Below are 12,563 nucleotides of genomic sequence, written 5' to 3'. Positions count from 1 at the left end.
CAGCACTTATAGTTGACCTGGGCAGCTCTAGCAGGGCAGAAATGTACGAACTGACTTGTTGGAAAGGTGGCATCCTATGACGGTGCCACGTTGAAAGTCACTGAGCTCTTCAGTAAAGCCATTCAACTGCAAATGTTTGTCTATGGAGATTGCATGGCTGTGTGCTCGATTTTATACACCTGTAAGTAAAAGGTGTTGCTGAAATAGCCGAATCCACTCATTTGAAGAGGTGTCCACATACTTGTGTGTGTGTATATATATATATATATATATATATATACACATATACACACCATACACATATACATACAGTTGAAGTCGGAAGTTTACATACACTTAGGTTAAGTCATTAAAACTCGCTTTTCAACCACTCCACAAATTTCTTGTTAAAAAAATATCATTTTGGCAAGTCGGTTAGGACATCTACTTTGTGCATGACACAAGTAATTTTTCCAACAATTGTTTACAGACAGATTATTTACTTTTCATTCACTGTATCACAATTTCAGCGGGTCAGAAGTTTACATACACTAAGTTGACTGTACCTTTAAACAGCTTGGAAAATTCAAGAAAATTACATCATAGCTTTAGAAGCTTCTGATCAGCTAATTAACATAATTTGAGTCAATTGGAGGTGTACCTGTATTTCAAGGCCTACCTTCAATCTCAGTGCCTCTTTACTTGACATCATGGGAAAATCAAAAGATATCAAAAGACCTCAGAAAACAAATTGTAGACCTCCACAAGTCTGGTTCATCCTTGAGAGCTATTTCCAAATGCCTGAAGGTACCATGTTCATCTGTACAAACAATAGTACGCAAGTATTAACACCATGGGACCATGCAGCCGTCATACCGTTCAGGAAGGAGACACGTTATGTCTCCTAGAGATGAACGCACTTTGGTGCGAAAAGCAAAGGACCTTGTGAAGATGCTGGAGGTAACGGATACAAAAGTAACTATATCCACAGTAAAACGTGTCCTATATCGACATAACCTGAAAGGCTGCTCAGCAAGGAAGAAGCCACTGCTCCAAAATCGCCATAAAAAGCCAGACTACGGTTTACAACTGCACATGGGAACAAAGATCGTACTTTTTGGAGAAATGTCCTCTGGTCTGATGAAACAAAAATAGAACTGTATGGCCACAATGTCCATCGTTACTTTTGGTGGAAAAAGGGGGACGCTTGCAAGCCAAAGAACACCATCCCAACCGTGAAGCACGGGGGTGCAGCATCATGCTGGGTGGGTGCTTTGTTGCAGGAGGGACTGGTCCACTTCACAAAATAGATGGCATCATGAGGCGGGAAAATTATCAACATCTCAAGACATCAGTCAGGAAGTTAAAGCTTGGTCGCAAATGGGTCTTCCAAATGGGCAATGACCCCAAGCATACTTCCAAAGTTGTGGCAAAATAGCTTAAGGACAACAAAGTCAAGGTATTAGTGTGGCCATCATAAAGCTCTGACCTCAAACCTATAGAACATTTGTGGGCAGAACTGAAAAAGTGTGTGCGAGCAAGGAGGCCTACAAGCCTGACTCAGTTACACTAGCTCTGTCAGGAGGAATGGGCCAAAAGTCACCCAACTTATTGTTGGAAGCTTGTGGAAGGCTACCCGAAACGTTTGACCCAAGTCAAACAATTTAAAGGCAATGCTACCAAATACTAATTGAGTGTATGTAAACTTCTGACCCACTGGGAATGTGATGAAATAAATGACAGCTGAAATAAATCATTCTCTCTACGATTATTCTGACATTTCACATTCTTAAAATAAAGGGGTTATCCTAACGGACCCAATATGAGGAATTTTTACTTGGATTAAATGTCAGGAATTGTGAAACTGAGTTTAAATGTATTTGGCTAAGGTGTATGTAGACTTTGTGTGTGTGTGTGTGTGTGTGTGTGTGTGTGTGTGTGTGTGTGTGTGTGTGTGTGTGTGTGTGTATATATATATATATATACACACACACATACACAATACCAATCAAAAGTTTGGACACACCTACTCATTCCAGGGTTACCTCTGCTGCAGAGGATAAGTTCATTACAGTTACCAGCCCCAGAAATTGAAGCCCAAATAAATGCTTCACAGAGTTCAAGTAACAAACACATCTCAACATCAACTGATCAGAGGAGACTGCATGAATCAGGCCTTCATGGTTGATTGCTGCAAAGAGAACACTATTAAAGGACACCAAGGAAGTGTGATGGTGTGGGGGTGCTTTGCTGATTACACTGTCTGTGATTTATTTAGAAATCAAGGCACACGGAACCAGCATGGCTACCATAGCATTCTGCAGCGTTACACCATCCCATCTGGTTTGCGCTTAGTGGGACCATCATTTGTTTTTCAACAGGACAATGACCCAACACACCTCCAGGCTGTGTAAGGGCTATTTGACCAAGACAAAGAGTGATGGAGTGTGGCATCAGATGACCTGGCCTCCACAATCACCCGACCTCAAACCAATTGAGATATCTTGGGATGAGTTGGACCGCAGAGTGAAGGAAAAGCAGCCAACAAGTGGGAACTTTAAGACTGTTGGAAAAGCATTCCAGGTGAAGCTGGTTGAGAGAATGCCAAGCATGCCAAGATTATGCAAAGCTGTCATCAAGGCAAAGGGTGGCTACTTTGATGAATCTAAAATATATTTTGATTTGTTTAACACTTTTTTTGGTTACTACATGATTCCATATGTGTTATTTCATTGTTTTGATGTCTTCACTATTATTCTACAATGTAGAATAGTAAAATAGTAAAAATAAAGAAAAACTTTTGACTGGTGCTCTAACTAGCTATCTATCTAGCTTAGATCACAGTGCCAGTTCCCTGTCGATCAGATAGCAGATATTGGTTGTCTTCTAATACATATTGCAGGTGAAGTCACCAATCAATATACTGTCCAATCAAACAAGATGTAACCGAAACAACTTAAAACTTAGTTGTGGTATTGGAAAATGACTGGCACATGGGTAATGACTTCAGACAACCATTCTGGTGATGTAAACAACATGAGTGATATGATATGCACTGACCCAGCATATTTACACACAATCAAAGTGAGATGTTGATGCAGATATTTAGGCTATCCATCCCTATTGCTCCGGTCTGGGTGTGATTAAAGGCTTGTGTATGTGTGTGTATTTGTTTTTGGCAGGGAGACAGATATTCCAGCCTGGGCCCCCTTACTCTACCAGCTGCAGCTCCTGGACATCAGAGAGAAGCCCGACCCTCTGATTCTCCCCATTTCGGACCGTATGCGCATCGGAAACCAGAAACGAGAGCGTGGGAACTTCCACTTCCAGAGGGAGGAGTACAGCATGGCTGCCAGGGCCTACTGGATGGCTCTTGATGTCCTTACTACACATACTAGAGGTAATCCTTTCTTTCAACACGTGTGTCATGCTACTCACGCACAGGGGCACGTGCCCACTCAAATTTGTCTTGTTAATAAATAAATACACTTTTTTTTCTGTAATACTACTAGCCATCTACAGATGTAGGATCTTAAATTTGAGCCAGTTTGCTAAATCAAGAAAATAATCCTGTGGGAATATGAAATGTGAATTATTATATGGATTATAATGAATGGGCATTTTTGTAGGGTTTGATACATTTTTCGTAAGGGAAAATCAAATGTAATTTCAAATTGGAAATTACAAACTTCAGAAGACTTTTTAAACCTCATATACACTACATATTTTAAAAATGTCATGCATTGCAGGAAGGTTCTCCTGCAACAGGGTGATCAGATGAAGTTCCTACATCTGTAGCAATTTTATGAAGTTGGCTTTAGCTAGCCGAGATAGGTTTCCAATCCCTCAACCTCATAACTAGCTACCAAAAAGACATTTCAGGATATCAATCAAGTTAGAGTAGCTAGCTTGTTTAACTATCTTAGCTGGCATGCCTGCTGGCAAGGTTGGTAGACTTTAGAAAAGCTAACAATTACTAAATGTACTGAATAAGACTCACATTTTTTACAGATGCAGAGAAGCATATTTTTTAATTTTTTTTAACATACCAATTTTAGTATATAATTAACCATAATGATTATGCCTCTAGATTGCAGGAGAAAGCTATTTCAGGTGTTTGAAAAATGATAAATTCTGCAACTTCCGTCCCACCCCCAGCCATCCTCACATACTTTGTGCCCCCTCAGATTTTCGGGTCGCCCGACACCCTGCGCACGCACACAGCTTTTAGTTAACTAGCACACTTCAGAAAAATACAGTGTCCACATTTCCAGCAGCCAATTGCCTGATAGTCTCTTCGTGGCTTACTGGTCGTCCATCTCAGAACTAATCATGCTATCATAATGAGGAGCATATCCAGCAGAGGTCACTGTCATGAGAAATGTTATTGTTGATTCTTAATCAAACCTAATAAACGTTCATGTTAATTCAAGGTCCTTAATAATGTTCATTGCTGGAAAGGCAGGGTGGACCCAAGAGAGACATTCGACAGAAATGAATCAGTGAGGAGAAGAGTGTGGGCTGCATCTAAATGTATCAATGATGATAGGCCAATGGCTACATTTTACTCAGCACTTAACAAGAAATGAATATATTCAATGAAAAAAGACTGCGAATTTAGCAGGTTAGCATTTTTTGTCCTGAATCTTGTTCTTGAGGCAGCTCTGCAGATTGTGGCTACGCCAACAAATGACCAAAGTCATAAAATCCCATTCTAAATCGAACCCTAACCTTAACCACACTGATAAACCTAACCACACTGATAACCCTAACCTTAAATTAAGACCAAAAAAGCACATTTTTGTTTTCATAAATTTTTACAATATAGCCAATTTCGACTTTGCAGCTGGCCCATCTAGCTGAAACCACTCATTCTGCCTCCAGGGCAAGATTCATGACAATGCTTGAAGTTATCAAATGTGGTAATGCAACAGAATATTGAGAAATTTAATACATGGTGAAAAAAACTCCATCATTGAATATCTGCATTAGAATTATCACTGAATATCCCAACAGATATAGGTTTCTCTCCCCCCTGTATGTGTAGAAGTAGAACAAATATATATAGAAATAGAACTTGCATCAAAACAATGATTTACATCTCTCGTGATCATTCACACTTAAATACACAATGGCAATGCACCAAACTTTGGATTATATTGACTTCTTCCTGGATTTTAGTGAGATGAATTAACTTTACCGTCTCTATAATATACTGTAAATCCTTGAATAACTGCTCCTTCCTCCCAATCTAATCCTAACATAGCTCTGCTAACAACAATCCCTCACAGATCTTAGACTAAAAACTCTCACTTCAGCTGTAACAGAGAGACTTCCAAACTCAAACTCACAGGAGTGTCAAAGTCAGCGCGTCCATAATGGCGCTAACAATGGATTTTTACTGAGGCAAACAAACACACAGATGTCCTTACAGTACATCAAATACCCAAAGTCTCTCCTCCCTTTAGTTCCTGTGAGTATATAATTCTCCCTAACACCCAAAGACTGGGGCTCCAAGGACATATACATGACAATAGCCCAGGTGTGAGGCTTTGTGGCCTGTGCCCCCCCCCCCCCCCCCCCGTAGATGGTAGTAGTGATGTGCTGTTGGAGGGGGAGGAGGAGGAGGTGCAGGACTACCGGGTGAAGTGTCTGAACAACCTGGCAGCAGCTCAGCTGAAATTGGAGCAGTACGATGACGCACTACACACCAGCCGGGATGTTCTGTCCCTTGATCCACAAAACGTCAAAGCCCTCTTCAGGACAGGAAAGGTGAGGGACACACTGTAACATTACCTGTCCTTCACAAGTCTACGGTGCCTGGGTGGAAGGGGAATTCTATTCTAAAACCATATTCAGACATTTTATATGGGTGTAAAGATGTACTGCCATTCAACATGTACTACTGAAACATGTACAGTATACTGCTGAAGGATGATTGTTGATTTAGCTGTTCAGATATATTGCAATCTATTTGCAGCTTCTGTCAGACAAGAGCGAGTACCAGGAGGCAATGGAGATACTGAAGAAGGCCCTGAAACTGGAGCCGTCCACTAAGGTGAGATAGCCTATTTAAATGAGGTTCAACACCTCCACCTCTCCCTCGCCTCTAGTGAAATCCCCCCCCACACACAAACAGATAAAGGGTCAATGTCACTACAGGTCCCTGAAATCATTGCCCAATCAAACACACTCATATGACACTAGGCCAGAGATTCATGATTGTATTTCCATAATATTTTGTAGAACTGCACGCAATACTCAACAAGTTCTTAAACCATGTCTAGAGTAGTGTGACTCACAGTTCACAATAAGTTTACAGAGTTATGTACTATTGCCCAATACTGCCAATATTGAAGTAATGACAAAAATGAACAACCTTATGGCATGGGTTTATGTTGTATTTTACAGCACTTAGTGTTGGATTTGCACAATATAGTTCAGAAAAGCAAAGTCAGCCAAAGGTATTAGAGCCTAACACTTTGCAGATATCATTGTGTGGTGTTACTTCCATAGCCCCAGTGAAGACCTGTTCTGTCTTGCTCCTAGTGCTGTCTGCTAAACTCTCTACTCAGCCACAAAGATTTAAAACCCTGATGTCACACATTGAGTGATAAAGCAAATCAACATTTTTATTAATTTAACATGTTTTATTACTTCAGTTAGTTCCAACTCATTATGCTAAGCAACTCCAATGCTACCAAAATACAAAGTGTGAATAACAACATTTACAGTGCCTTGCGAAAGTATTCGGCCCCCTCGAACTTTGTGACCTTTTGCCACATTTCAGGCTTCAAACATAAAGATATAAAACTGTATTTTTTTGTGAAGAATCAACAGCAAGTGGGACACAATCATGAAGTGGAACGACATTTATTGGATATTTCAAACTTTTTTAACAAATCAAAAACTGAAAAATTGGGCGTGCAAAATTATTCAGCCCCTTTACTTTCAGTGCAGCAAACTCTCTCCAGAAGTTCAGTGAGGATCTCTGAATGATCCAATGTTGACCTAAATGACTAATGATGATAAATACAATCCACCTGTGTGTAATCAAGTCTCCGTATAAATGCACCTGCACTGTGATAGTCTCAGAGGTCCGTTAAAAGCGCAGAAGAACAAGGAACACACCAGGCAGGTTCGAGATACTGTTGTGAAGAAGTTTAAAGCTGGATTTGGATACAAAAAGATTTCCCAAGCTTTAAACATCCCAAGGAGCACTGTGCAAGCGATAATATTGAAATGGAAGGAGTATCAGACCACTGCAAATCTACCAAGACCTGGCCGTCCCTCTAAACTTTCAGCTCATACAAGGAGAAGACTGATCAGAGATGCAGCCAAGAGGCCCATGATCACTCTGGATGAACTGCAGAGATCTACAGCTGAGGTGGGAGACTCTGTCCATAGGACAACAATCAGTCGTATATTGCACAAATCTGGCCTTTATGGAAGAGTGGCAAGAAGAAAGCCATTTCTTAAAGATATCCATAAAAAGTGTTGTTTAAAGTTTGCCACAAGCCACCTGGGAGACACACCAAACATGTGGAAGAAGGTGCTCTGGTCAGATGAAACCAAAATTGAACTTTTTGGCAACAATGCAAAACATTATGTTTGGTGTAAAAGCAACACCCTGAACACACCATCCCCACTGTCAAACATGGTGGTGGCAGCATCATGGTTTGGGCCTACTTTTCTTCAGCAGGGACAGGGAAGATGGTTAAAATTGATGGGAAGATGGATGGAGCCAAATACAGGACCATTCTGGAAGACAACCTGATGGAGTCTGCAAAAGACCTGAGACTGGGACGGAGATTTGTCTTCCAACAAGACAATGATCCAAAACATAAAGCAAAATCTACAATGGAATGGGTCAAAAATAAACATATCCAGGTGTTAGAATGGCCAAGTCAAAGTCCAGACCTGAATCCAATCGAGAATCTGTGGGAAGAACTGAAAACTGCTGTTCACAAATGCTCTCCATCCAACCTCACTGAGCTCGAGCTGTTTTGCAAGGAGGAATGGGAAAAAATGTCAGTCTCTCGATGTGCAAAACTGATAGAGACATACCCCAAGCGACTTACAGCTGTAATCGCAGCAAAAGGTGGCGCTACAAAGTATTAACTTAAGGGGGCTGAATAATTTTGCACGCCCAAGTTTTCAGTTGTAGATTTGTTAAAAAAAATTGAAATATCCAATAAATGTCGTTCCACTTCATGATTGTGTCCCACTTGTTGTTGATTCTTCACAAAAAAATACAGTTTTATATCTTTATATCTGAAGCCTGAAATGTGGCAAAAGGTCGCAATGTTCAAGGGGGCCGAATACTTTCGCAAGGCACTGTAGAAACGTTTGCCCTTGTGGGTAGACTTCAGAATATTGTGTGTTTGTTAGTTTTTTTAACCCATGCTCTGAATGTGTTTCTGTGGCCTCAGCCCCACTTGGCCTGACCTACAGTGTGCACTGCTGTCATGGTGAGACAGTCTTGTCTAGACAAAACTAAAATATCTGCTGCTTTGGTAACCCTTGTCTTGGAGAATAAAGTAATCTTTCCCTTTAGAGACCTGATTTAGGTGTGTGGGTAAGTCATTGAAAAACAGAAACATGATTCTGAATCAGAATTATATAGAAAAGCCATTTTGGGCTTTAGGTTAGACCAATAACCAAGAGTTGGAACCAGTTCAGGGAACAGAACAGAACCGAAATCTGGAAAATACCAATTTTTCAAGGAACAGAAACAAAAGTGATCCATACCAGTATTTTAAAAGCATGGGAACCGGTTAATAATGGTATTTTATGTTCCAGGCAAATCTTTGCCAGTGTGTGTGTTCAGCCTACCTTCCTGTATTCCCAGTCATGTGAAATCCATAGAGTTGGGCCTATTGAATTTATTTCAATTAACTGATTTCCTTATATGAACAGTAATGCAGTAAAATCTTTGAAAATATTGCATGTTGCATTTATATTTTTATTAAGGGTAGTTAGAGAAGAATAGATTAACTTTGTCAATGCTAGTTAAGGATACTACAGGCCTATTTATCACGTTTCACATTGAACCTTTTTGTAGTTAAAAAAAATAAGAGGTGTGTTGTTAGCTGGCTCAAAGGACATTCAAAGTTTCTCCATAGAAGCTGCCCCTACTATGTATAATTCTGTGGACCTAGCTATTAAAGCGTGCCAGATTGTATGCAGTCCTAAAACCCGGAAATAAATTAGCTCTGGTTCGTTCAACCATCCCTATGGAAAGAATGAATGGGGAAAGAATAGGGTTTTGTAATAAACCCCGAAAATAAAGTTAACAGGCTTAGGAGATCTTTTACGTTTTGTTTTATGAGATATTAGCAATCAGTTAACATGCCCTTTATTAATTATGAAGCCTTTGTCATTTATGTTTTATTATTACATAAATTGTTCAAAATTCTCAAAAAGTGAGTAAACTGGTGAAGATTATCTAGAACAAAACGTATAAGATCTCCTAAGCGTGTGTTTACCACATACCTCATTTTCGGCGTTTATCCAAAAACGCCATTCATTTTCCCTATAGGCTTTGTGCAACAAACCATGGTAGAGTTGGTGCCGACAAAAATACGCCCTTACATTCAGATAATGCATATCATAACAATTTGCCCAGCGCTTCAAGCCTACCCCTCAACCCTTTCTCGGGAAATAGCTAGAGGGGATCCGGCTTTATTTTGTATTTTATTTTGCATTTTAGCTAACCCCTCACCCTTTTCCTAACCTGCTGCATCAATTATCCTAACTTGCTACGAAAAGTCCATTCTGACGTTCATTTGACAAAAACTGGATGCCTTCTAGCTAAAACCCCTCTCTCGCTCTCTACCCACCCGACAAATTTCAATCGCATTTTACGCCATAGGCTACACTTGTTTGTCCATCAAGCATGTTAACAACTAGTTTGCCTGCTCTATCCGCATTGATTGGTGAAGTAATTTAATGAGCTAAATTAAGAAGAAAAAGGAAAAAAGGAACAGAAATTAACGATATAACCGGTGCTTTTTAATTGTTTTCCGGTTCACAACTTTATTTGGCTGGTCGGAACAGTGGAATGGAACGGGGAAAAAAAGTGATGGTTCTATTCCGAATTAAACGATTGGGAAATAATTTCGGTTTCAACCCCTGCAAATAACAGATCGTGTTCAGGTTACACATCCCCCCATTAGGTTATCAAGAACCTATAAGGGTCAAAATGCAAAGAAATGCGAAACAAAGTAGACTACAAAAAAACAAGACAACTTTGGTTATGAGAGCTTAACAGGAAACTGGTTAATATGTGTTGTGTAATATTTGTTATGCATGAAAGATAAACAAAATTTGATTATCAACGGGATCTGATTCAATTATAAAGTCCAACTATGGCTTGAGCCTGAGATTGTTGCATTTAATATGATCAATGCTTCCATCTACTGGACAACTTCTAAACTACAACCTCATACTCATTGACAATCCACTCCGCCCTCTTTACTGCTAAAATACTAAACCTAGACTACTTTACTGCTGACATAATAAATTGTATAATACTTTGTATAAGGTTATTAGGATACGTTGTCACTTGTCCCTCCTACCAGAATGCCAAATTTAGGACCAAAAGGCTTCTTAACAGCTTCTATCCAAAAGCCACAAGACTGCTGAACAACTAAACGAATCAAATGGCCACCCGGACTATTTACATTGACTCTCGTCGCTTTGTTTTTACACTACTTCTACTCGCTGTTTATTATCTATGCATAGTCACTTTGCAAATTACCTCGAATAACCTGTACATTAACCTGCACATTGACTCGGTACCGGTACCCCCTGTATATTATTATATTGTTATTGTTATGTACATTTCTTGTTACTTTTTGATTGGTTAGATGTTTTACTTTAGTTTATTTCGTAAATATTTTATGAACTCTTATTTATTTCACGGTAAGGTCTACACCTTTTGTATTCGGCGCATGTGACAAATACAATTTGATTTGATCCCCAGGCCATCCATGTTGAGTTGTCCAAGCTAGTGAAAAGGCAATCAGGAGGCAAAGATACCCAGAAGTGGCAAGCCAAACCTGCCCAGCTCCTCGGAGACAATATTGCCCCATTTCTGACTCCTTCTAAAAAGAAGCCACCTGTAAGCCACAACATTCCCTGTGTGAAATGTTTTGGTTTAATTCAGTTCACGAGACAAAAAAACATTTGACTGTTTGTTGACATTGCATCACTTGGTGTTTCAGGGAATTTCATGGACGTTCCTGCTTGGTGCTCTGGTGGTGGCCTTGGGCAGTTTAGTGACGTCAGTGGTTCTCACTGCAAGAAACTGACATCCTCTACAAAGGAACTGTCCTCTACACAAGTCCAGCTCATGAATACTAAACAGTTGTCTACTGTGAATAAAATAAAGATTGCACTGAACAATACAAAAACCTGTATCAATGTTCACTGACATGCTGTAGCAGCACTGACATTTGCACCCCAGATTGTGTTTGAATGTAACAGAGTAAACTAATGGCACTTTAATTTTTTTGAACAATGAACACAAAATAGCTTTGTGTTGTAATCGTTTAGTATAGATATTAGCTGATAAATGTCACCAATTCCATAGAAAAATGCCCAAATTCCAAAACTCATTCTGGAATAGTCACATGGTCAATGTTCCTCAACAAAAGATTGAAGAGAGCAGTATTCTCGTGTTACAGCTTTTACATGTATTGTGCAATAACAGGTTGCGTCCAAATGAATAATCTATGTCAATGGAAAATCTAATAAAAACAATTGTAGGCCTACTGTCCGTTGATACAGAAACAACATCAATAAAGCTGCATACTGTCATAGCTATGTTCCAGTCATTGCTTATGAAGGGGGGTGTACTGCCAATGAAGTATATACAGTGCATTCTGACTCCTTCCCTTTTTCTACATGTTGTTACATTACAGCTTAATCTAAAAATGGATTAAATCAAATAATTGTCCTCACCAATCGACACACAATACCCCATAATGACAATGCAAAAAGTTTTTTACACATTTTTTGCCACAATTTATTTAAAAAAATAACAGAAATACCTTATTTACATAAGTATTCAATCTTCAAAAGCCACTGGGGAATTCAAATCATTGATACAATTTTGCATTTTTTGGTTTTATAGTACTTTTATTGATTATCACGGTATGAGTCATAATACCCATAACACCTAGTGGTCAAACAAGGAAATTGTTCTTTTCCACCATAAATTCTTCCCATAGGGGATTTTAGAAACACTTAAAATAAGGTCTGTGTTTGAAGGTGTAGGCTTACCCTGGCGTGATGTTTTGATAATCGTGTAAATCTCTCTAGGACAAGGTGACTTTAATCAATATATTCGCCTGCATTTACCCTCCAAAAATGAAATGCTAATTAGCTGCTAATATGGCTGTCATAAACAACTACAAATGCCATGATGATCTGGATGAGACTGCCGAATCGAGTCAAAAGTAAGAATATCTGGATTAATTCTTTTTCTTTAACCTTTTTTTATTATCTAATGTTAGCTAAATTTCGTAATGAATACATTGGCCACATTTCTTTAATGGACAATTCTGTGAACTGTCTTG

General features: G+C 39.3%; 1 protein-coding gene across 7 annotated transcripts in view; it reads left to right on the top strand.

Moving 5' to 3' along the window:
* LOC109889385 (peptidyl-prolyl cis-trans isomerase FKBP8) overlaps positions 1-11,754 on the top strand; it is a 52,619-nt gene extending 40,865 nt beyond the window's left edge. For 6 of the 7 annotated variants that reach the window (XM_031822809.1, XM_020480792.2, XM_020480791.2 and 3 more), the window contains 5 exons: positions 3,162-3,379; positions 5,567-5,751; positions 5,960-6,037; positions 10,967-11,104; positions 11,208-11,754. In XM_031822809.1, coding sequence (XP_031678669.1) covers positions 3,162-3,379; positions 5,567-5,751; positions 5,960-6,037; positions 10,967-11,104; positions 11,208-11,294 — 706 coding nt within the window. In that variant the 3' untranslated portion in view covers positions 11,295-11,754. The remainder of the gene's footprint in view (positions 1-3,161; positions 3,380-5,566; positions 5,752-5,959; positions 6,038-10,966; positions 11,105-11,207) is intronic. The other variant, XM_031822810.1, reaches the window with a different exon arrangement.
* The last annotated feature ends 809 nt before the right edge of the window (positions 11,755-12,563 follow it).

Source organism: Oncorhynchus kisutch, linkage group LG4 (assembly GCF_002021735.2).
Source record: "Oncorhynchus kisutch isolate 150728-3 linkage group LG4, Okis_V2, whole genome shotgun sequence".
Taxonomy (NCBI): Eukaryota; Metazoa; Chordata; class Actinopteri; order Salmoniformes; family Salmonidae; genus Oncorhynchus; species Oncorhynchus kisutch.
This window is presented reverse-complemented; position numbering and strand designations above follow the sequence as displayed.